Below are 24440 nucleotides of genomic sequence, written 5' to 3'. Positions count from 1 at the left end.
ATTGCTCTTTGCATTTGAAACACATTGTGGCTGAGGTTTGCAGCGCCTTAAAGTATGCAATAACCATTTTTCAAATCACTGTATTCCGGGGTGTTAGAGTTAAATTTTAATGTTTCAAAGTTGTTTTTTTAGAAGTTTTTTTTTTACTTTCGCCTCTCAAGGTCCTCAAAGCTCCTCAAGTTCTCAAGGACACGCCAATAAAAATATTGCATACCTTCCAGGCGTCTTACGTCGTAGAATTTCCATCCCCAAACCAAATTTGCTACAGCAAAAAAAAAAAAAAAACCGACACGACACGCATCGTAATAAATAGCCAGGAAAAAGATTATTACTTCCTAAATAATCACTCACGACCTCGTTAATTTGGTCGTCAATATCCCATCTCATAAAAGCCACCTAAAACAATCACACCTAGCAACGAATCTACCAACAGCCTTTCCGAGGCTTCATTACGCCCACTGCTTGGCGGTGATTTTTCCTCCCGAAAAAATTCTAATCCCTGCTAGCAACCGCAACGGTTTAACCAAAAACCGCATTTAATATATCTTGGGAACGTCACACAAGAACGAAGAACAGGCAGGAACGAATAGAATCCCAACCAAAGCATTGCACGTGCCGCCTCCGCTTCCCAAATCTCGAATCCTTCAGCATGTTTCACTAGCCACATAATCTTATCAATGAATCTAATTTACTTTCGGTTGTTCTGTTGTTTCGTCAACCAACAACGGTCCTTCAGGCCTCTCCCATATCGGTGTGTCCCATCTTGGGCGATGGGTGGACGCTGGGTGAAGGATATAATCTTCCTGTTCGCCACAACAGTTTTTTTTCTTTGGCTGAGCCTATTCTCTTTTTTTTCCTCCAGAAGCAGCAGGTTCCATCCATAATCCGCTTATCGCGGGGAGGCTTCCATGAGCCTGGCGGTGGCGATGGCGTTGTCAAGATGGTGAGCTGGTAAGTAAATGGCTGGCCAACCGTGTCTGTGCTGTGTTTAACTCCTGTCTGTGCTGTGTTTTGTGGGCGATTCGGTAGAGGAAGGCCTCCGAGAGAAACGGCTGAGTATGAATGATTGAAATGAACTGTGAAAATTATCCCTAATTTAGGTGGTTAGTTGATCCTAAGTCATGTGAAGACAGGAGTTTTTAAATGTTTGAATTTCAGATCTCCAGATTGGGATATGTTTAATATCATTGTAAGTGTATTCTTTCTAGTTTTAAGATGTTATTAAAATTAATGCTTCAGTTTTCAATTTGTGACAATTTGTGTCCATGTGCGTTATGTGCGTTACATGCGTTAGCTTTCAGAATTTTTAAAGCCCTTCATGTTATCAACCTAGATGCTGTACATGGAATGGTTGCGAATTTAATCGCAATGAAAAAATGAAACACTTGCCGATCGCACCAATACCAATTCAAAAGTCGAAACCCAACACAACCAACCAACACACATCAACTGGACAACGGGCCGGAACCATATCCATTCCAAACAATAGTCGTCTTCATCGCCATCGTTGGACACCCCATTAAAACGGTATCCCATCAAAACTCCCCGAACTCACCCCCCCCCACACCCCGCCTCTTCTGTAGCAAGCAAACCCCGTATCGTATCGTGGGGTGAAATTGGTTGAGATTTGGTTTTGGTGGGCCCCCTTTTTCGCATCGTCTTTCAATTTCTCTCCTTTCTAACCGAAAACCATTCCTTTAGGTGTCGAAAGAAACCCGAAAGGAAGCCACGGGCCGTGCCGTTTGGCAGGAAACATTCTTTGTTATGGTTCTTGACTTTTCCGCTTTCCGGGCGTCTTGTTCTTGTCTTGGGTTTTCCGCCTCTTCCGCAAAACATGCGTAGGCCGTTACGACCAATACAAGCACAACCGTTTGGCGTCCCCCTTTTTTGCTTTTCGGCCTCGAAACACGTCTGTGTTGGTGCGTCGATCTTAGTAAACCCGATTGCCGGCATTTTCTTCACACCACCAGGAGGGACAATCGGTCCTGGCCGGTACATCCTTGAGCAGGAAGGCGAGGGATCCTTCCACGAGACGCGAGAGGTGATGAACCCGATTTGAGCGCGTGTCTACCAGACGAGAGGGACAGGATGGGATGGGATGGGCGAGAACTGTTGGGATTTCCTTACGCCATGCTGCTGGGAGTTTGGGACCGTTGCAAATGGTTTGTTTTTATCGGTTTCCTTAGCGTCGGCGTCGCTGCTTCGAACCATCACTACACGTGTGTGTGTGTGTGCGTCTTTCTACGCAACTTACGCAAACATCAACGCAACAAGAAACATGGACTCGCGCGAACTCTTGAAGAAGCTACCGTCAATGCTTCCCCCTTCGCAGGAAACCATTGGAACAGCTGTCCTTTCTGGTGTGATGGAGGAAGCGTCCGATGAGCGTTGTTTGTCATCGAGATGCGTACATTTCCGGGTACATGGCGGAGCGAAAGGTGCGTCCTGGACGCAAACGGATGCAGTTTTCTTCCTTCCCTAAGCTCGAGACACACACGCACATCAGTTCCAGCTTCTTGTTCGCTTTCGGCGAGGGTGACTTCTACGCGTCTGATTTGATTCCGGTCGCATGTTCCCTGGTCTTCATTACCCTCTAACGATGGTTGATAGTACCTTCCCGTACATGCGTCTTTTTTCGGGGCGACAGTTCTTGGCTTTCCTTTTTCTTGCAGTACTTGCTTCGGTGTGGAACTGAAACTGTGTTTCGCAAGCTACTAGCGTCTTGTCGTTAGTTTTTATTGCGTAAAGCGTGAATGTTTTGCTGCCATCATTCGTATTATCGTTGTTGTGTTCTTCACAACAATTGGCCCCCGGTATGATGAGTGCTGGCATTTGTTGTAGACATTGTCGCTACATTTCTTAAGCGTTTATTAGTGTCTGCCCATGGCTTTAACAAATTTTACTCGCATGTGTGTGTGTCTGGGTTGGAATATCTTTAAAAAATATTCACGAAAAGGCTTGTCTGCAGATTTGCGTTCAAGGTGAAGTAGATTAAAGGTGATGATGAGATAGTTAGGAGAGTAGGGAAAATGGTAACATTTTTACATCAGACACAACAGCAGATTGTATCATCTCTTTCTTTTCCTATTATTTTAATCAAACATCAAACTAAATAAATTGTCTGAAAAAAACATTCAAGAGCTAAATGGTTACACACTCGTAATTCGAAAATTTACTACACTTTTTCGAAATGTTAAAAAGATGTTAAAATAGCGGTTCGTCAATTATTGCTTTTATATTATTCATTCTACTACTTCTTCATGTACTATTAAATTTCTATTTCTAATGGAAATACACAAGGCGAAAGATTTATTCGACAAATGAAGAGAGATCAGAGTAAATATTATATTATTTTGTTAGTTGGTTGTTGAATCTTGAAGGATAAAGGGGTGATCTGATACCTAAGGCGATTGCGGTGCCAGTCTTTACACGACAGGACCGGGGTTCTAATATAATCTGGGCCTTTCCCCCGTAGCGAGGACTGACTATCCAACTACGGTATCAATAAGTCTCAAAGTAAGCCAGAAAAATCGTGCATGACATAAGAGGTCGTTAGGCCAAGAAAGAAGAAGTTAAAGAAATCCTAAATTTTTCCAGAAGAAAATTTGCAAAATCAAATACAAAACAAGGTCCTCAAAATTTCAAAATTCAAACATTACTAGTTCTTTCCGGTTTCTTTTCCAATGCTGGATAACACCACCACAAACTCGTGCGAGCCGAATACATTCAATTCTAGCAAATAGAATTAAAGTCATTCGTTCCTCACCGTAAAGGTCCTTCTCTCCTTCCCCATATGGCCGATTGTCTTTATCTACCGAGGCGAAAGAAACAGCAAAAGCGATGGCAAATGGCAGTAACTAACGTGCCGCGGGCACGCAGCCCTTTTTGCACCATAAAAAAAACAACCAAACAAACACACGCACACACTCATCCTAAAGGAAAAAGGGTGAAAAAGTCACGCACTGTCGCACAAGCCTTTGGGGGTGGGAGTGTGGGCCCTGGCCGTTGTCCACCACGGAGAGGAGATGATGGTGATAGTGATGGCGTGCTTTCTTATACACTTACTCCCATTTCTTAGCGTACTTCTTTTTGTTCGTTGGGTCCGTTTTCCTCCTTCATCGTTATCGTCCCTAGTTTTTCTTCCATCATTTAGCAACCCCCACTCTGGTTGAAACCCTACAGAAGAAGCTACAAATACACGCACACGTATCGAATACGCTTCCGCCTTCGAAACAAACCTGAGTTAAAAAAACGACCATAAAATGGACGAACGCGATGCCCGAGTCAGACGGTTGGGCAGTAAAACGCACATTTTTTGGCAGTACGCACACCGCATCAACAAAACGGTAGGAGGGAATGTGGGGGGGAGTGAAACACAAGGATCAGCAAATAAAATCAAATAACAACAGAACACACCAACACCAGGAAGTGTGCTGGAAGCGAACAACCCATCCCTAGCGGCGCAAGAAACGGTTGAAATCTTTTGTTTCCTACAATTTTATGGCTTTAAATCTTGACCTTTTTTAACGCTTCGATCCGGCCCAGCCACTTGCTCTCAGCTATTGTTTGGCCACCGTGTTTTGGGTCAGGTAGTGGGAAAATTTTCAACGAGGTACTGTCCCTGTTTTATTTTTTGTGGCCCGTATACGGGCCAGCTTTAACAACCGAATAACAACCGAGGCTTGGAAAGGAAGGAACAAATCAATATGATTGCTAGAATGGGCGTCCCAAAGGCACGTCATCGTCATCGGGTATCGTCATTATCGTCAGCATCACCATCATCGGGAAGCGATTTGCAATCAAAAAAGCGGGGGTTCGATTTTTCCCGCTTTTCAGACCCTGCTTTAAGTGCACAGTTTGGGTTTGGGTGGTTCGGGATTTGTTCACAAATTTTTATCACCACTAATCGAATCTTTTTGGAGTGGTTTCCTGGGCTACTATTTTATTATATTGTTTTCTGGTTATTAAATTTTTTAAATCATCTTTTTTAAATATAAAAATATGCTTTTGGGTCTCCGTGGTTGATCATAAGCCAGCTCATCCAACAATCTGTTCCATCTCCATGACAACACTGTCTAGCCCATCGATAAAGGCATCATAGCATCCATCCCATCACCACTCACCGAAGCAGACGGGATAAATTAAATGAAATTAAATTTATTTCATCGTCTTACTTACGCACCGTTACCTGCCCGGCCCGGGGTAAGATCGTTCGCAGGGGGAAGCTTATCCGACTTTTCGCCTCCCTCTACCTCAAATCTTCTGATGCGAAAGCATTCGAAGGCGAGCGTCTTTTTGCTCCGATGCGAGTGTGAGCGAGAGCAGTCTTAACGCCACGTGAGCACGTGTTCGAGTGAACTACCAGGCGTCTCCATTGTAACGGAGTCCTCAACGCCAGACGATGGATGGTAAACGTGAACCGAACGGGACGGCACGAGACATGATACGGCATGTTTCGCCTTATTATTGCTACTTTGCTACTCCGTCACCCTTCCCTGGTAACTACCGCTCAACGGTGTAGGGAGCCACGGAATCATGAAATCATAAAGTAAATCGCCTTATAGGCGATTTATTTTATTTCTTCGCTACATCGACTTCACGGCTTTTCGCATCCGGGTTGTCTCTTTTTTTCCTCTCTTTTCTTCTTTCTCGCTCTTTTTTTCTCTCTTGCCAGTTTCGCCTTCGTTCCGGGTTGTTGCCTTGTTTTTGTGTGTTTATTAGGTTGGCTTGCGCCGTGGTGTGTCTTGTCCTGTTCATTGTTTGTTTACATCGAGACGTGACTATGTCGAACAAGATGGAGAAAATTGCGTACGACACTGGGAGGTTTTGTAATGAACCGATGGGACGGATGAGTGGATGCGTTGGTCACCCTTAAAGATGAGTGGAAGGAAAATATTTTCTATGCGACAGGAAATTTAACTTCACCTCTTGTTTGAATCATACACAAAAAAGGATTTTCAATATTTAAGTCTTCTTAAAAATGAAATCTTCAACACTTCAGATACACGTAGATAATTTCTAGTAATAATAAACTCAACCTTTTTTTTTACTAGTTTTATCCTTCTACTTTCACACATGTTTCCATCGTATTGTGATCATTTCCTTACTTTGTTTCTACACGATTCCAACTAGCTCTTATCGCATTCTACTCATGGCATTCTAATAGCATTGCTTCCGCTTGTTAATGCTACCCGTATCGTCGTTCACAGTTGCATCCTTGCTTTCCGTACTCCCTCGGGGGTAAGGTCTCTTCGCAGACAGCAGGACGCGCACATACCATGCCTGGGGGCGTTTGTCATCTGCCGGAAGGAGCGATTTCATACAAGCAGCAGTTGAACAAAAAAAAAGGCACTGACAAATCTTCTCTCACTCGCTACATCATCGCTCGATACATACACACGCGCGCAGTGCAAACCGTGTTCAGCAGCCTCACACCGGATGGACGGTATAGCTGGCCGGAATTAATTAGTCGTGATTTACTGACAAAATGGTCCCCAAGGATGGACCAATTGAGGCTAGTGGCCGGTTCGAAAAAGAAAGCATCAAGAACGCGGTACAAGGAAAAAACACGAGTGAAACTCCAACATCATTCACAGCCTGGTCAGAACAGTCGTCCTCGTGAAACGCAAGGACCGGTTTCTTTTTTTACCTTCGAGCTTATGCGTTGAACAAGCGGAAATGCCAGGATGCCGAAAAATGCACCCGTTGCATGGGTCATTAATCTTGTTCGCTGCAAATCCCTCACGGGAGGAGCTAGATAGAAGTGGCAGTCGCACTTCGTATGCACTTTTGCACTGCGTGTGTATACCGAGAGTATTTTACCAAGGAAGCAATGAGTGTAACTCGAGTGATGAAAAAATGTGGGACAAATTACAGTGCCAGCATGTAATCGGTCAAGTTCGATTTTGTGTCAGTTTAAGTGCGAGAGATATCGTTTCATCACCAAAAAAAGTTACAGTACTATTTTCATGTAATTCATTCAATTTTTGAACAAATAAAATAATTCCCTGGAGCAAAAAGTGTGAGCTACTGGGCGGCTCCTTTAGTTTTACCACGTGGTCAAAATACTTCAAATTTTGATTTTATAAAAAAAATAATTTAAAACTTAGCAAAAATTCAAATTTTAATATTTTTTCATTATTATTTCTTTATAAAAATTTAAATTGTCTCATAAATTTATTTCATTCAACGAATCTCAAAAAACTACATGAGTCCAACAAGTCCACCATTTTGACCGACAGATAGTCAGCGCCATTTTCTCCCCCTTTTCTATCTGTGCCCAGTATCCGTGAGGAGTTTTTGTAGGCCATTTTGAATCACAACGCGCATCAGCGCTGGGCCGTGTATGAATGCATTGCTCACGCTTATCTGCCCCACCCACCCCATTTTTACACACGCATACAAACGCATCCCACCGACACAACACCATGCAGGAGAGATAAGATTCACTTGCTCGTAGCGGCATAAGGGCAGGAGCGGTTTTTTGTGCACCCCTTTTTCATTCGATGTTTGTAGTGTGCAATTTGCAGTATAGAGAGGCAAAGGACAACGCAAAAAAAAAACTTCCCTTTTTGCGGACACGGAACTCAACACGTTCCTCATGCACACCATCGCATGCGTGTTGGATGCTGTGTGTTGATGGAAGCGTTATTTTTTTCAACTCCAACTTCAAGGATAGTTTCTTGGTGACGTCCGCTATAGGCCCTTTTTATTGCGCTGTCAAAATTCGCATCTTTGGCTCGTCCTTTTAAAAAGGGGTGCGACTACTCGCTTAATCTCCATGGAGAGCTGTTTCAGTTTGCCTAGCTACAAATCTACGGGAAATCTACGCGCCTTAACGCAGCCGATAGTATCGTCTAGTCGCACAAGCAAAGGGGGCCGATGTTTTCTTATCGGTCAATAGCCTTGGCAAATCTTGCGAGAAGCGTTCTAGTCCGTGAGCAAAATGAAACGATTTTCCCTCTTTTTCTTTTCCCTTGATTCCTACTAATAAAACTATGAACGTTTGGATATTGGATAAGAAAAAAAAAAACAAAGCAGGGACCAGAACACAAGCAAAAAAGCTAGACGAACGCATCCATAACCTATCGATTTTTCGCCACTCGAAGATGTTGGATTAGGCTTTGTTGGGTGGATTTTTCCTCTCGCAGTAAGAAGTAAGAAAAAGAAATCAAGAATCGAGAAAAAAGGCCAAACCATCCCTTTCGCCATTCGGGCGACATCCATCTTGTCCGGCTGCCTTCAATCCAACAAGGGAGACCCATTGTTGGTTGTGTTTGCTGTTAAATTTTATGGTACGCTTATCGTTACGAATCGTTGAATTTTGTGATCATTGTATATCTAGGCCGACCCGCGTTAGGGTTTTTTTTTCTCCCGCCATTTACGATCAAACTTTTTCTTCGTTGCATCGTTTCGAGCTGAGGAAAGTTCGAGAGAGTGAAAGTGATTAAAAATTTGTCCTAAATTAAAAGCTATTCATCGTGTCAATTTTATTAGCAGGATGGGAGGTCGAAGGACAAAACAATGAGCAAGGGGTTTTGATTATCAATTTCTTGTTCGGTGTGCCCCTCGGTGTCGAATCAAAATTATAGCCCAATCGGGCCGGTATTACATCGCGTAATGCGCATTGATGCTCCGGTAAACCATCGGGTGAGTAACTGCTTCGTACACGCGATAACTGCCAAAGGCACAGAGACATTTTGTCGGTCGGGCTCGAGAAGGTGAAGAAGCCAACGAGCGTGCGAGTTAGTTAAATGTTACGATTAAATTATTCATACATCGAAGTCAGACCGATTATGTAACACATGCACACACACGTACGGCGGTCGGTTGCCTTCGCATGACATGAGCAAGTCACGCCACCGGCTTCCCGAAGAACGCTCGGGACAAAGATGACTGACTGGCTGGGGAAGAGTGGGTCGGGTGAGGTAATGTTGTGGCGCAACGCCAAAAGGACACATGGCAGTGGTCCATACTGTCCATTTACATAGGAGACGAACGCATACAAACACACACACACACACGGTGCAGGAAAAAAAAACCTAACTCACACGAAACGAACGAACACCGGTCAATGGGATGAGCGCGCGCTCTGGTGGCCGTATGTGCATTAGGAAAATTAAAAAAGGAAAAACCCTCTTCTACACTCACACAAACTCGAAGGACACACGACACTAAAAAGAAGAGAAAAATAGGGATCACGAAAGAAAACCCAGTGTATTACGTTACGATATTAAAGTGATGATGAACCAACGACGTCGGTTGTAACGTTCGAGAAGCGTTACATGCGTTACGCACGGCTTGACATAATGCGACACTTTAATGCGCCAATCGCCAATAAATTTAAACGCCTTTTTTACGCCCTTCTACGACGGTAGGCAGGTACACGTTTCGCTTGGCAAAAGATACCTATCAGCAATCAGTAAGTCTATTTTTAAACACAATCTGACAAGCTGTGACACAATCCGGGGAACATGAGTTTGGTATGAAGTTGCTGCCATGTTCCTTCTGTTTTGTTTTAGATTTACTATTCCAAAAACGTTCTATGCATGTTCCCCCAAAAAAAAAGCGATGTGTCCATTTGCATCTTTATTACAAAATATTGCCGACGACGACGTGTTACCGCCAGCAACAACAAACGTCCTACCAAACTGTCCGCTCGATACAGCGCAAACCATCATCGGCCCGGTATGCCCTATCGAGCTGTGACAGCTTAAATTTTGCTCCACCGACCATTATTTTCTTCACCCAAGAGTGGCACGGAGCCGGATGCGGAATTTTATTGTCTGCACCCGAAGGCCCACTGTTCGGCGGACTGGCTGTCTGGGAGGGTGTAGAAGAGATAAAGGTTGGGGATAGGGACGCACACATACTGCCAACAGTCGCAGAGTCAGAGGACAGCTGTCATCTATCATATAATCCTCGCTTCTGCTTATGCTCACTCTTTCTTCTAGCTGCCTGGCACAACATCCCAGGCCCAGTTTGGAACGTTCTCAGAACCTTCTCTCTTCCAGCACATCCGACACATCTAGCACTTCGCAACAAGCACATCCGACTGTGTGTGTGTGTGTGATGCTGTGTCCACCAGCCGTAGGCAAATTTATCGCAATGGCAAAAATTTAATAGTATCGAATTTACATATTTTCCGAAATTGACTTGAGGTGGTGTCCGTTTTCGTACGATACAGAAGCCGGGTCTCGTCTCTCTCTGTGTGTTTCGTTTTCGACTGTGGTTACCGGAGGAGAAATTGGCCGGGAGCAGGGCGCCCAGACACAGTAAACGCATCTAAAGTTAAATTGTGAAACTGCAGCCCGGAATTGCGTTATCATCATCACGCTACAGCAGACCGGGGCGACGATGTTGTTTCGGAATGTGCAATTGCAACGCCCATTTGTCCTTGCGTTATCTAAGCCTAGGGTTAAAAAAATCGATCCACAACCATTCTGGGCATTTATGGGGAGCGGACCGGATCGGATCGATTCGGTCACAGTGAGGTTCCGGGATACGATTCAAATGAACACAGGATGGTTTCGAGGAGTTCCTGGAAGATATTAACTTTTGTCCTAATTCTTGCACTAATTATCATTCTCCCGTTTTACCCCAAACAGTTTCCTTAGGTCGTACCTTCCCTGATTAGACTCCGATGAGCCGGTTCGTTCATGCATGATAATAAATCGACCCTCACCAACTCTCCGCTTGCTAGCAGCTAGTCAAAACTAAACATATGACGACCTCTCGAAACATGCGTGTATAGTGCGCTACGTTCAAGCGCTAATTGTGCTCGCGTGTCGCCCGAAATGACGTTCAGTTACGCGTATAACACGCATTAGCGTGCGCTCTTCCGCTGATTGATCGGGCAGACCGGGCTGACCCGCGTGCTAGGTGAAGATACTTATGACACACTCCGGTTTACGGCCTCTACACGATAATTGGTCGCTTCCATACGCCGGGGGGGAAAAAAAGCCCCGGGAAAATCACTTACCTGTAACGATACAGGAAAAAAGGAAAGTGCGTGTGTGCTATTAAGCAGATGAGGTGAAAATTTGGGGGCTCGATAGAAGATTGGAAATACATTTTATGAGCCTTCGCTCGACTGCGGACCTTAATAGCTTCCAGACGCATCCAGACGACGGCGCCCTCCTGTACTTAATGACATCAGGAACACATGATTAGAAGATATGGGCACTTCACACGTATCTGTACAGCAATAGGACTTCAAGATCCTTCTCCCCACTGTCCAAACGACTCTTGCAAGATAATAATATAAACAAGAGCGACAACGTAATTAAAATTGCTTACATGATCTCTCCAAAAGCGAATCTGATTGACGGGGATCTCTACTCCATAATGAGCTCGGTCATTCTTTTTTGGGCGGAATTTTCCCCCTGATCTTAAACCGTCTAATCAAACACCATAGAGATGTCAATTGGACGCGACAGACTTCTTGGTCGAGGTGTGAATATGTCAAATATTCTTCGCTCAGCCACTCGGGCCTTAATGCAACGGCAGCACCAGTGTCATAAATCCACCGACACTCCCATTTCTGTCGTCCAATTAATCCAACCCTTGCCGCAATCGCTACCTGTGCGGGGTTTTCACAAAATAGGAGCTTGTTTACGTTCCAAGTTGCTGTGCCACGAAAGGCTCGTAGCCAAACATGGGCCCTTTTTCCTTACGCCAGCAGCCTCGGTATGCCAACTGTTGTTTGCGAAGAAATCCCTTACACCTACAACTGTCCTGAGGCGCTGCTGTCACACGCAGTGGTTAGATTTGCTGGTCAGCTCATGCGCCTAATACCGAAACCCAGTAATGCACCACCAAAGTTGGCGATATCGATCAGTTTTAATTGCTTGATTAAATAATGCTTAATTTAATTGCGTTCCCGCCTGCCCTTGTGTCTTGTGAGCGTACCTAAAGGGGACAACATCGGGTGGACAGCGAGAGAGAAGAAAAACACAATGCCATAAGTTTATGAATTTTCATTCCGCCACCAGCTGACGAACTTGATTTTAGTTCGAGTAACCGATTTGGACAGTTTGCGTGTTACTATGTTGGCCTTCAAAATCGCGATCAAGCGCTCCACAACCCACGGCGGAACGGGTCATAAATCATGAACCTCGTCTCGTGCAGGCACTGACCGTCGGACCAGGTTTCACAACTGTCCAGCCATTTATGGTGACAGAGGAGAATGGGCTTGGGATTCCGTCCCAGTGTCTGCTGCAGTGGTGGTGACAGAACAGAATCGCGGACATTGTCGTGCAGACGTCGCCCAAGTGGAATCATCACAGTTATGACAACACGGGCTGACAGTAAAAAGACATTCCTGTGATGGTTTTGGTTGGTGTTTTTTCGCTGCTCCCAGTCCTCTTCGCGGAAGGAACTGTTGCATTCCATGCGGAGGAGGTCGCGATGGAGCGTAGCCATATGCCTCTGCTAGATGGAATCAATCTTATTAAAGTTTATTTGATTGTTTCTGCTCACTTTGTCCGCTGTCCTCTCGATTCGTGTGCATTTTTTTCGTGCTGTATGTCTTCAAGAAGAAGCAGCAAAGGGACGACCCCAAAAACTACCGCTCAAGTTATGATTTTGCGATTCTTGTAATCCAGCTCGGAGTGAGGTGCCACCGAATAACACACAGTCACAGTGTGTTTATCTTCAAACTTAAAGAGATAACTTTCCAATTCCTACCATCCAGCATCAAGGCTTCTAGGTGGATATGTTCGGCATCTGCTCTAGGCCACAGGCTGATCCGCCACAGGCCTAGACCGACCATCGGCTTACCGGACACACGCTCGGAATGAAATATTTATGAGTTCCCGTATCATAAAAGGAAGCTTTTCGTGCCTCGCGTAAGTGGTGCTTTGTTCGCCACCTAGTACACAGCCACCCCATGGGCACACTCTTGCGGCTAGAATTTGTCTAAAATGGTACACTCGTTAGGAGGGAAAGCCTTCACGAGTGCGGCTTTCTTCGCGGCTGTCGTGCGCCTTCTCGTTTGCAGGCGGTTCGGGCACGAAGAAGATGAAAACACCATTAAAATACAATCGAATGTCCGCTTCAACCGCTGCTTCTCTCATGCGATGTCTTCTTTCGCTGCGTTCGCTGGCTGTCTTCACGAGAGCGGCAAGCAAAGCCGACCTTACCATTTTCCGATTGGCTACAAATTAAGTGAGTGATGTCGCGTCGATGCCATGTGCGTTGCGTCGATCGCGTTTGGTGTTTTTTTCGCTTTTGTTTCGACCCGAGTTTCAACTCCGCTCCGGTTTGTTTTATATTCCGATCGTTGCGTTCCGGCCGGGGCGTGCACGCGCGCCCCCGGGTTGTTTTTGGGTGAGTGTTTGCAGTGACCGGACCTCCGGAGTTGAATGTCGTCTGCGGGTTTCGCGGTTTGCCCGGCGGGTGCGTTGTCGTAGATCATGGTCCGGAAAGGGCGATCATCGGTCGCGAATTCGCGTCCGTTTCGACTCGTTTCGGAACGTACCCATCCGGATAAGGTATCGAACCTCCAATTGAACCGAGCGTAGTCAGCAGGTCCCCGGTAGTCTCCCGGTAGTCCTCTTCAGCGTTATGCTAATGTCAACATGACGTTGGGCTGTGAGCGTAGAGTGGAAGGACCTTTTTTTGTTTTGCTCTCTGCTTCGTCTTTATCCCCGTGGGTGAGTCGGAGACATTCTGGCCGAAGAGTGCTCAAGACAACTCAACCCGCTTGGGTGCGGGGACGTACGGTTCAGCACATTTGCATTGTCGACATTTTTGAAAGATTCAATTAATTCGTCGTTTGTCGAGCGTGGCCGGCCACCCGAACGCGACTCGCGGCCTAAGAGGGAACAGGAATTTTAATGGCCGACGCAGGCGTACTTGCGTATGCGTTTACATGTTTCGTACACAGGATTTGACGACGGTACCTAGTGAAGTTGTTTGATTGGAAGAGGCAGTACGGCGCGCTCGATGTTTGACAATCTAAACGCCACGTGCATTTGATTGCGGTAATCTTCGCGCAGACCGCACGTGACTGGGCGGTGATGGCGGCATGCTTTCGTCGGACGGGATGGGGCCCCTCAGAAATGGACATGTTGCACGGAGTACTTGCTGTTTGTTTCTTGATTTAATGAATGGTTTACTTTGGGTGGACAATTGATGTATATGGATTGGTTTAATAAGAGCTCAACTTTGACTGAGCTATGCTGTTTTATGTTTTATTCTGAATAACCTGGCAAAGTGACGTTTGGATGCTCAATTTTTAATCTCTTCTGTATTTATTTTTGCTCTAAACAGATTAAATATTAGTTATTAGCCCCTAAACTGTCAAGGTCTTTAATTGTTTCTATATAGTCCCTTTATTAACCCTACTTCCTTCAAAGTAAAACGACAAACAACTATCAGCAAGTGCTCGGCAAGCTGCCCCATTGCATGTCCTTCTTGTTCGCTAAGTACAAATTGAATTACTCTGTACCGCGAAAGCGCAGGCCAGAACACGCCAGCAAAATACTATTAAACCCCCGTCTCCACAAAACCGCAAAGGATATCGGTTACAAGTGTCCTGAACCATTCGGGGCAACAATTTTCCTATCGCCTTGCGAACATTTTTCGAACAGTTCGACAGCACCGTCGACAGCCGGCGATCGGACGGACAGAAGTAGCTCAAAGTCTTTTCGGAAGGAGAAACTTTTACAAGACTTTTGTGCCGGCATCGCTGACAGTTACCGCAAGCAAGCTGTCCCACAAGCACTCCCCCCCTTCTTTCCCGATCCCTTCTCGCTGGGATGAAATAGGATCAGAGAAAAGCCGGTCTTTTCTCCCCTTGGCTTTTCGATCCGTTTCGTTCCGTTTGCCCGTATCGGACGCTTTTTGCGCTGACTTCGTGACGCGTTGACGCGTTCGCTCCAGTTCCTTCACAAGACTCCCCCTCTTCACATCCCCCCCCCCCCCGCCACAACTGATCCGCTGTTTTGCTGGATATCCGCTGGTGGACGGCTTCTAATTGAATAAAAATAAAGACGGCCGATGATTGTGATGCCAATTTTGTAATGTTTATTGTTAAAGTCAAAAATGGCACGTGATATGGATATTGAAGCTTACGACGCTCGTGCCCCAAACGGTCTGGTCTCGCTTTTTTCTCGCTCTGGTTGTTGGGGACGATGAAAAATGACGGCCAACTTGTGTGCCAAGTGTGGTTGAGGAGTAGCGCAAAAACACAGCGTACACCTACCAACAATGCACAGTAGTGCTCTCCGGCAGTAAGTAAGGAACGAAGACAAGAAAGAAAACAAAAACGGCAACGTTACGGAAAACAAACTGATGAAGATGAATTATGTATCGTGCCTTTCTTCGCGTCCTTAGCCATCGCGTTTCTTAAGCCGCGTGCGCAAAACTCGCGGGGCTTAAGGGCCGCGGACGGTTAAAAAGCGGCTTTGGCCGCGATAAACCACAATCCGTGGTTTGTTTTTGTTGATATGTGAAGCTCGGGATGCTTTGCGCGACACGACGCGATCCCTCTTTTTGTCTTGGCCATCGATCGTGCAGGCGTGCAGTAGCAGGATGCGTTTTTGTGTCGTTGTTCCTGGTCGCTTGCTGTACTGACGATATAGTTGTTGACAAGTAAAAATGGATAAGAATTGTTTAATAAAAATGTACTTGAGAAATTAAATTTGTTGAATTAAAAAAATGCTTCGTTTAAGAATCCTTATTTGAAATAGGATTAAAAATGATATTATGGTGGGACTTGAATCGCATCATATCCTGTGAGCTATTTGATCGTTATCCCTTTTATAAACCCTTTTAAAACGGAACCATATAAAAGGAATTAAATTGTCGTTAAATCAATCAATTAAAGTCAACCTTTCCTGAAGATCTACTCATCTTCAAAACAACCATCAATAAATGTAATACATAAATAAAGGCAACATGAAATTAATAATAATTCCATTTGCAGAAATAAATCCACGCACATCCGTCCCTAGCACGCTTGGCTACAAATATAGCATTTATGACACTGTACCGGCTAAACCGGTACGTGCTGATCGCGCCTAGGCTCCCGGGACCACAGGAGCACAAGAACACGAGCCACCATGAGTGCGAGAGCTGGCGCGCGCGCGCGCTTACGACTTCTGACGCGTCGGACGCGTCCAAAACCGTTGAACCGCTGCGCGCAGGCCATTTAGCATTCGATTTTAGATTGATTGATTGTGCACCGTTACGATTATTGTTATTAGCTTTTGTTGCGGCAGGAGAAAGCCATCCAGTGAAACTGCACGGAACCAACGCTTGGAGCGGAGGTTTTAGGTTCGCCTTATTCGCGCTGAAGTTATTCCTCGGTGGAGAATCGTATGCTCGTTAGCTCGGTGGGGAGGGATAAGTTATTCGCCTTTCATCACATGATCGTTAAAGTGTATTGTGTTGGGAGCCCTTCTTTTCCTGCTTTCCTGAGTTCTGAAGATGCCGACGAGTAGACGATTTCGAGGTAGGTACGAGCGAATTCCAAGCGTGTCGCATAATTCACCGTGACCTCTCTACTGCTCGTGCTGAGTTGCCATGGAGCGGGCATGAAGAATTGTCACCGTGACGGAATTCGGCCAGAAACTCAAAGTCTCGGTATGCTGTGCCGCTGTGTGATCTACCGTTTTTGGAACCCGGGACCTTCTTGGGCTAGTAGGGGCCGATTGAGTGCCGAGCCGGAATGTAGTCCGGTGCGTGATTGGATCGTTTCCGACGTGACAGGTGGAAATATTTGGTTCCAGGAATCCTTCTTTTTTGTCCGCGTATTTCATCCTTGTAGTAAATGACACAGGATATAGCCGACCACATTAACATGCCCATCATGAAGCGGACGTTCGCCATACACAGCGATACCGGAGGCACCATTTGTTGAGGTTAATGTCATAAAGTACGCTTATAAATCCGGCCCACTGGAGCTGGAAATCAATCCAGCTTATCACATTGTATTAAAACCGTATCAGGCATAGCGTTTCGTTCGGCACGATCGCATCTAGCACAGATCACCTAAAAAGGGGGAAACCCGCACGATCGGCTCTCCGTCTCTTGGCAGTCATCGCCGCAAGCCAAGTGTCAAATAGATGAAATATATGACGCTAATGAGCGTCACAATCTTGATCGGCTGTCATATCGCTGCTTTATTGCGGGGTTGACTGATCACGAGGAAAAATCACTGCTCCGAACCTTCTCATTCGCGGGTGTGTGTGTGTGTCCGCAGAAAGAGACTCTTTTTTTTCGCGATCCTTTTCCGTACCCATGCAGCACTTCGAAATGCCGCTCGTGTGTGGTCGCAGTCAATCAGAAAAATACCTGTCCTTCCCATATTTTTCCTGCGCGTGATTGGAGCGAAATAAATAAAGCAAACCAAAGGGCCGAGAGCGACTGGCCGGTGGCAATGCAGAAAGAAAAACGCGCGTCATCGGGTCCCGAGGTCTGGCCGTGCGCCGTGTGTGTTCGCTGCTGCACCGATCGAGCATCCCGAAGACAACAATCACCGCATTCGAACCTTGCGGTGGATGATCTACCGCGACGCAACGTGGTTCACCGGGCGCAAAACATGCGCGCGGAATTTCAATGATCAATCCCGCTTTCCCGCACGGCAAACGGTACGGACGGAAGATAAAATTAATGCGAAGAACAACAAAAAACCCACACACACACACCATTCGCACCGACCAGCGGAACCAGTGGGGGGAAGGCAATACGTATTTCAAGTATTTTACAAATTTCCCAAAAAACAAACATTTCCCCTCACGCTCCGTCAACCCATGTCCCCACTTTTCTTGGTGGATTGTGGTCGCTCAGGATCACGGTAAAATAACGACCAACCGAAGCGACCTCAGTGCGGGTTTTTGGGCAGAGGCTTTAATTTGTATTAATTATTCAAACCCCTCCGCTCACGGGACAGAAGCTGAACGCGACGCGTATCAAATTTGTTGTAGACGTTTGGCCGCATCGTATCGCGTTGTGCGAAATCATTCCGGTGGAACACCCACGCCGAGTTACTGAGAATTGAGGTTAGGAAGCTAATGACCGGGTTTGTGAATGTGGCCCCGGAGAAGGGGGTATAGGATAGTTTTAAATGTAATTATCGATCCCCGGCACTGTCGGTGGTATGTCGCAGGGTGCACGTCCTTGCGATCGATGTCGCCTCAATTAAGTTGTTGAGCAAGCGGGAGTGACCACTGTACATGTGTGGAGAGTAGACGAGAATTCACTTACCGATCGATAATCACAGGATCTGACGGTGTTTCGTTGCGATTGCCACAGCTTTTCTTGTCACAGCATCGACTGAAATGGAGAAAATGCGAAAGAAATGTTAATAGAGAATAGAATTAGTCTGTTTAAAGAGTATGAAATCACCTTAACGTTCTACGCAACAAAAACGTAAACAAACCAACGAGAAAACAGCTGTCATAATAAAAATGGTTGCTAAATTTTACGCTCCGTGGCGCTAGCGATGCGGATCTAAGTAGCTAACCTTTGCTCATCTTTTTAAATCTTTCCTCCAAGGCTGTGCTCCTAGTTTCTCCGAAAAACTCTTCGCTTTTTGATCTCCATAAAGTTGTTAGCTTATGCACAAAAATCCTTCCCATCCTTCCACAGCGGGCAGAAGAATTCGAAATGGAACATTGATTTGTACCGACCAATAAACAATATTATCTAGCCTTTTCCTTTCTGCTACCCCTTCTCTGCCAGCAAAATATTTGAACCAGTTTTCGAAGTTTAATCTGACATAAAAATAAACTTCCCGATACCTCCTGCACCCGGAACCGGTGCGGAAAAGTGTCTTTCTTCAGCAAGTTTTTATTGCTCAGGCCTCCACCAAATATTGATTGGCAAGAATTTGTTGCGAGTTTGTTCCGCTTATATTTGTCGCTCCGTTCACCCGTGGACAGGGTGTCTACCATCTATCCTTTTTGTTCCTCAAGATTCGGGGAGACGACACTTAAAGATGCCTTCGTCACTAGCACGGGGCAAAGACGAGGCAAACAAACGCACGGTCATCTTAACCTTTTCCGGGAGTTCCGGATGTTTGTGTGATAGATACACAGTATATTTTTTTTTTTGCGCAGCCGTCTCATTTTGCCACCGGGAAGGGCAGGCTCACAAAATGGCGTGAACACGCACACGCACACTTCCGGATGGGTTCTTGGTTCTTGGTGAAGGAAAATGAATGTTTCGGTTTCGGAGGACATTCATCGGCAGGAGGAAGTTCGATTTTTCGCTTCACCGTCCCGAGGGAATCCCAATCCCCCGGAAGCTGTAGGTTTTGCGGACGCCGGACAAACAGAGGACGGCGCGTCGTCGTCGCCGCTACCAATCACCGAAGATGTCGTCCAGTGTGGCATGGTGGGTGCACAGGGAAAGGGGGAGGGGGGGAAAGGTTGACAGAAGGAGGAAGAGAACCAAAACGCCATAAAAATAGGCACACGTATTCAGTTTTGGCTGGTGTTTGGAGGCGCGTAACGTTTCGTAACGCCTTAGCTACAGGGCAGAACCCGGGACGGGATTTGTGTTTCACTGTTCGAGTTCAAGCACGAACTTAAAGTTAAAGCTAAATTGGGCGAAGAGTCTCGGTCTGCTGCCCGGTTCTTGCATTTCTAGGCTAAGCTAGCAGCTTCACTGACAGTATGCCGAAAGAGAGAATGAACCTTTTGACCTTTTGACAGTTCAGTCAGCAAATGCTCGTTGTGCAGGGATGCCACGAAGAACCAGAAGCGTGGATGGACGGCAATCGGATTATACTGTGGCAGCTGCTGTCATGAAACTCTCCACATTTTAGTTAACAGCAACTTGCAATGGATAGTAAAACAAAAGCAAAAACGTAAAACTACTGCTCCACATCACTCACCTGCACATGACTTCGTGCGTCAGCAGTACTCGGCACATCTCCGGATTCTTGTCCTGTCCTTCGTACACGATCGCCTGCAAGGGGGGGAAAACACGAAAGAAGAAAGATGGTTTTAGTGTAAGGGAGCACAGCAAACGGTTCCGACTGCCACAACCGATTAGAATCGATAGTAAATGGCCACATAAACAGCTTTTTTATGTGGAGCAATTGAAATGCTGGTAGCTGACACGGTGTCATCCTGTTGCACGGAACGTTCTGTCCGTGTGTGCTGGTTCGGCTGTTTATGTATGTGCGCATTCGTGCGGTCATTTGTTGAACAACCCGCTAAAACCCTTTCCTACGTGGTAACGTTGCTCTACCGATGTCCTTGTTCTTTTGGACGAGCCTCGCTCACCGTCCTCTATCGCCCCACTGCCGTTCTGCCCGACACGAACCGTCCGTAGCGCATCGTTCCACCATTGCATTGCTGTGTTTGCTAACCATTAATAATACTGTCAACTGGAGCATTTATTACCGCTTACACCGGGCAAGGTGTACACTACAGAGGGATAGAGGGAACATATCACAGCACAGCGAAAAAGGAGAAAAAAAAACACCCCCGAACGAGACAAACAGCGACCAGGAAAGAAAATAAAGGGAAAACAAAAGAATCCAGTGGCGCTATTACCGAGCGGCTCGTTCACCCCGATTCTCGGTGACTTTTGTTTGAGGACAAACACGACACGTGGCCGGAGCGACGGTTTTCGGTCCATGCTGCCGTCTGTCCATGTGCAATAATATCTAAGGTAAACAGTGCTTTTGGTCTAGGGAAAAGGTAGAGTCGTCGTCTGTGTGGCTCTTTGCACTGGGGCCTACGTATGTGCGCTGGTGGTGGTGGGCATGAAAAATTCAGCTGATAAACAATGCGAAATAAACTCACCATTGGCACGCTAGAGCAGGTTAAAGTGTTGCCCGGCTGTGAGGCATGAATGGTTTGAAGGAATTATCCGAAAGGGTAGTGTAGAAGGGTTCATTAGTCTCTTTATTGAATGCTCATGAGTTGTGACATTGGAGTAAGTGAGCACAAGGCAGGGATCAGGGGAAAATATTTGAAGGATGTTATAGTTCTGGAAGACTGTGAGTTCTAGTTTAAATTCTTATCCTTGTACAGGATCTTTTCCATGTATAAATCGGTCAAGTCCTCTAAGAATTTGGTCTGATGTTTGGGATAAGCCTGACAAAAACTCGAAACAAGCTCCATTTTATTTTATTTTTTCATGATCATCCAAAGACCTCTGACGATATGATGATGAGCCGCCATAATGAAAGATACATACGTAATCCAAAGCCATGCTCTCTAATTGAAACGAAGTTAGATCTTAAAACTTTGAATATTTGCTTTTTGAAGTCTCAAGAGATTTGAAGTTCACAGCTTAATGCAACAGGCAATCCCTTGAAAAGACTGTCTCTTATAAGCAATTCTTGATCTAGCTCGTGATCTCCAGGAATCTGCAAATAGAATAAGACTACTCCGTCAAGATTTCTAGCTTCTTGAAGTAGTCAATTCAAAAAAATAAAGAGAAGAAGCATTCAAAACCTTCCTGATCAAACAGTAAAAAAGCAAAACAACCTTATTTTAATCCCTTTACAAGATTATCAAGTGCATATGTGACGTACAGCATTCATTTATCACCTAAATTGGCGCGAGGATGCCGCAGCATCAATTTCCAATCAAGGAGAACTTCTTCCCGCGAATATCGGAAACTGATCGTTTCGTTGTTTGGTGGGCCACTTTTCCTATCCGCTATAATTTGATAAGCTACCGGAATAGTAGCAGCGGCAATTTCTTTTTCCATCCACATCGATGTCTAAACTGCACTCCGAAACGTAAGCCACGTGTCTGGCTCGAATCTTCCATACGTCGTCTCTCTCTCTCTCTCTCTCTCTCTCTCTCTCTTTCCTCTAGTGTACACGGAAACGCAAACGGGAAGTGATTGTGTAAATTTTAATCACTTCCCAAAGTTTTGAAGGGCAGCGCAGAGCAAGGTAAAGTGAGTGAGGGTAGCCTCATCATCATCTTCATTCGTGCTTATTACACTACATCAGGGGAAGCCCATGCGCCCCCGAGATGTTACGATTATCGATGGCACGCGACCCACCGCCGACACCGGCCACGTGGCAGCTTGTTGGCTTAGGTTTGGCTGGCCCATATGTCTTACTTATTAGCAGTTCCTGGGGAGGTACTACGGAAAACCACGTGTTGGCACGTGGAGGCATCAGGTCCTTTGCTGTGCACGCCTGCGAAGATTTCAACAGGAAAACACAACAAAAAACACTCACACACACAGGGAGGCAAAACAAATACAATTAAGTTTTCTTCCGTTTTGGATTCGGCTTTTTCCTGTTAGTTTTTTTCTCTTCCTCGAATGCATGGGAAACGATCCGAAGTTTGGGCAAGGGAACCACATTTAAATACCGTAACGAATGCGCCCTTCTCCAAATAGAATAGAGGTTTTGTTTGGTCAGGAAGCACAACTCACCGTTATTAGTGCGTGTGTGTGTGAGGGTGCGCGTGCTTCCTTCCTCCCTGTGTTGATGTAATGAAATCGATAGTTTGGCAATTTGATGGATTATGCTCAAGCACGAACTATTAATCTATTTCGGTTGTTTTTTTTGTTGAAGTTCTTGTAACAGTTTTGCCTTTTATCCTACATAAGGTCCAGCCTACATGAGGTGCGTATTTTACGTAGCTTTGCATATGGAGCACGTGACACTAATTCGCGGATTAGCCAATGCGCGGACACTCAGCCTAATGCATTCAATTTATCTAATGGCACACAAACACTCACTCTTCAAATCCACCTAGATGGATGTAAAACCCAACGCACGAAAACTCATAATAAAAACGCCATCCGTGTGTAATCAGTGCTTGACGGGTGCTACCTCTTTCTTCCTGACAGTTTTATTCGTTGCTGGCAAAAAAAACATCACCACCGGACACAGAACCGATTGGGCTGGCAGGATCGTTCTGGTACTCCGATATCTATGGTTGTCTGGCTGGTTTGTGTGTTCGCAAAAAAAAAAAACCGGCCAAACTACCGAAGCGGACGGATAAACGGTGCTCCCGAGAGAATGATTTGAATTGTAAACAACAACAACGACGCGTGGTGGAACCATCATCGGCGAACCAAAAAAGGGGGCAAGTCAGCAAAAGCTACGTACACAGGCTTTAACTGAAATTTTTAACAGGAAGTTCAAAACCAGGACACAAAAAGGGGAACGCAACATAAAATCCGACCGACTGTGATCTGTGTGCAGATAGTGCCCGGGACACGGGTAAGCACGGGTAGCGAACGGAAATAGCTTTACAATCAGTAACGATCCAACATCGGGCACTCTTTTTTCATGGTAGCTACCAGAATACACCAGAATGCAAACGAATGCAGCAGAAAATAAAGGCCATCCATACACACTACACGATCAGTACAACTTTATTTTCTACTCTGTTAGCTTGTTTTGTCGCTTTTAGTGCACACCAACTCGTTGTGGTACGATGTGGTTGTGGTTTTTTGGCGAATGTCGTTGGCAAAAATTAACAGGTGAATCTGGCGGTGATTTGTGTGCACAGTGTGTTAATTTGTGTCAATTTAGATCGTTTGTTGGGTTTTGGGTGGTTTTTGCACGATTGTTTAGCCCTTCACTTAGAAAAGGATATTTAATTTACGGTTGTTACTTTTCATTTCATTGTCTTTAGCGATTGTGTGTTATTTTTTTTCGTGTTGCTCTACTTTACTTTTGTGTTTTATCAATTCCATACAATTTTTTAATACTTTTTATATTTTTAATTGTCAATAACGTATTTATTTTTTTTAAATTTTAATACTTAATTTCTTATTTGTGTTTTTTTTTTCTAAAACTCCTATATATTTATTTGTTGTAATAGGACTTTTGCATCAGCAGGTCTTTGCATCATAGGATAAACTAAAATTAGTATAACAAAACCACAACCTGTTTGTGTTTCAATAATTTCTTATCCTTTTGCTACTGTTTTTTACGTTTTTATTTTTCTAATTTTGTTATTCACTTTGTTGTTCCCATTTTCCTATTTTCCTATTCCGTTTTTCATTGTCTTCATCTATTTTTTGTCTAAGGTTATTTGTGTTTCCACATGTTAAATTATGCCATAGCATGTTACATTTTAGCAACCTTTTAGTCGAATCAATGTATTCTCGTTACAACTTCCGTTCTCTTGTCTGTTATTCATTACGTTCCCTTCTGCCTGTTCAAATTGCAACTCAAACTAGCGTGCCTGTGTATGCGCCTTACAACGAGATAAATATTTCAAACCATAATCAAGTGCAGTTTTTTATTTACCGTAAAATACTTCCGCTCATTTTCCTCCACTCTGGGCCGTGATTTAATCCGTTTTCCGTTCGCGTGTTTATGTGCCAAGCCATACTCTGTTTTTTAAGCTCTCTCTCTCTCTCTCTCTCTCTCTCTCTCTCTCTCAATTTTTCCACTTGTTCTACTTTCTACGGAACGATCGTGCTCCTTCGCTTTGTACCAGCAAGATTCAATAATTCGTTTTCATAAAGTTTGTTTTTATCTTTTTTTT

At 45.1% G+C, this 24440-nt stretch overlaps 1 protein-coding gene across 4 annotated transcripts in view; it reads right to left on the bottom strand.

Annotated features, from left to right (window-relative positions):
* Positions 1-24440, bottom strand: part of LOC118507272 (transcription factor collier) — a 53212-nt gene that overhangs the window by 12779 nt on the left and 15993 nt on the right. For all 4 annotated transcript variants that reach the window (XM_036045575.1, XM_036045576.1, XM_036045572.1 and 1 more), the window contains exons 5-6: positions 19847-19920; positions 18214-18282 (exon numbers count right to left, since the gene is read on the bottom strand). In XM_036045575.1, coding sequence (XP_035901468.1) covers positions 18214-18282; positions 19847-19920 — 143 coding nt within the window. The remainder of the gene's footprint in view (positions 1-18213; positions 18283-19846; positions 19921-24440) is intronic.

This window comes from Anopheles stephensi, chromosome 2 (genome assembly GCF_013141755.1).
Source record: "Anopheles stephensi strain Indian chromosome 2, UCI_ANSTEP_V1.0, whole genome shotgun sequence".
In the NCBI taxonomy this organism is placed as follows: Eukaryota; Metazoa; Arthropoda; class Insecta; order Diptera; family Culicidae; genus Anopheles; species Anopheles stephensi.
Note: the sequence above shows the minus strand (reverse complement) of the source record. Positions and strands in the feature narration are given on the sequence as shown.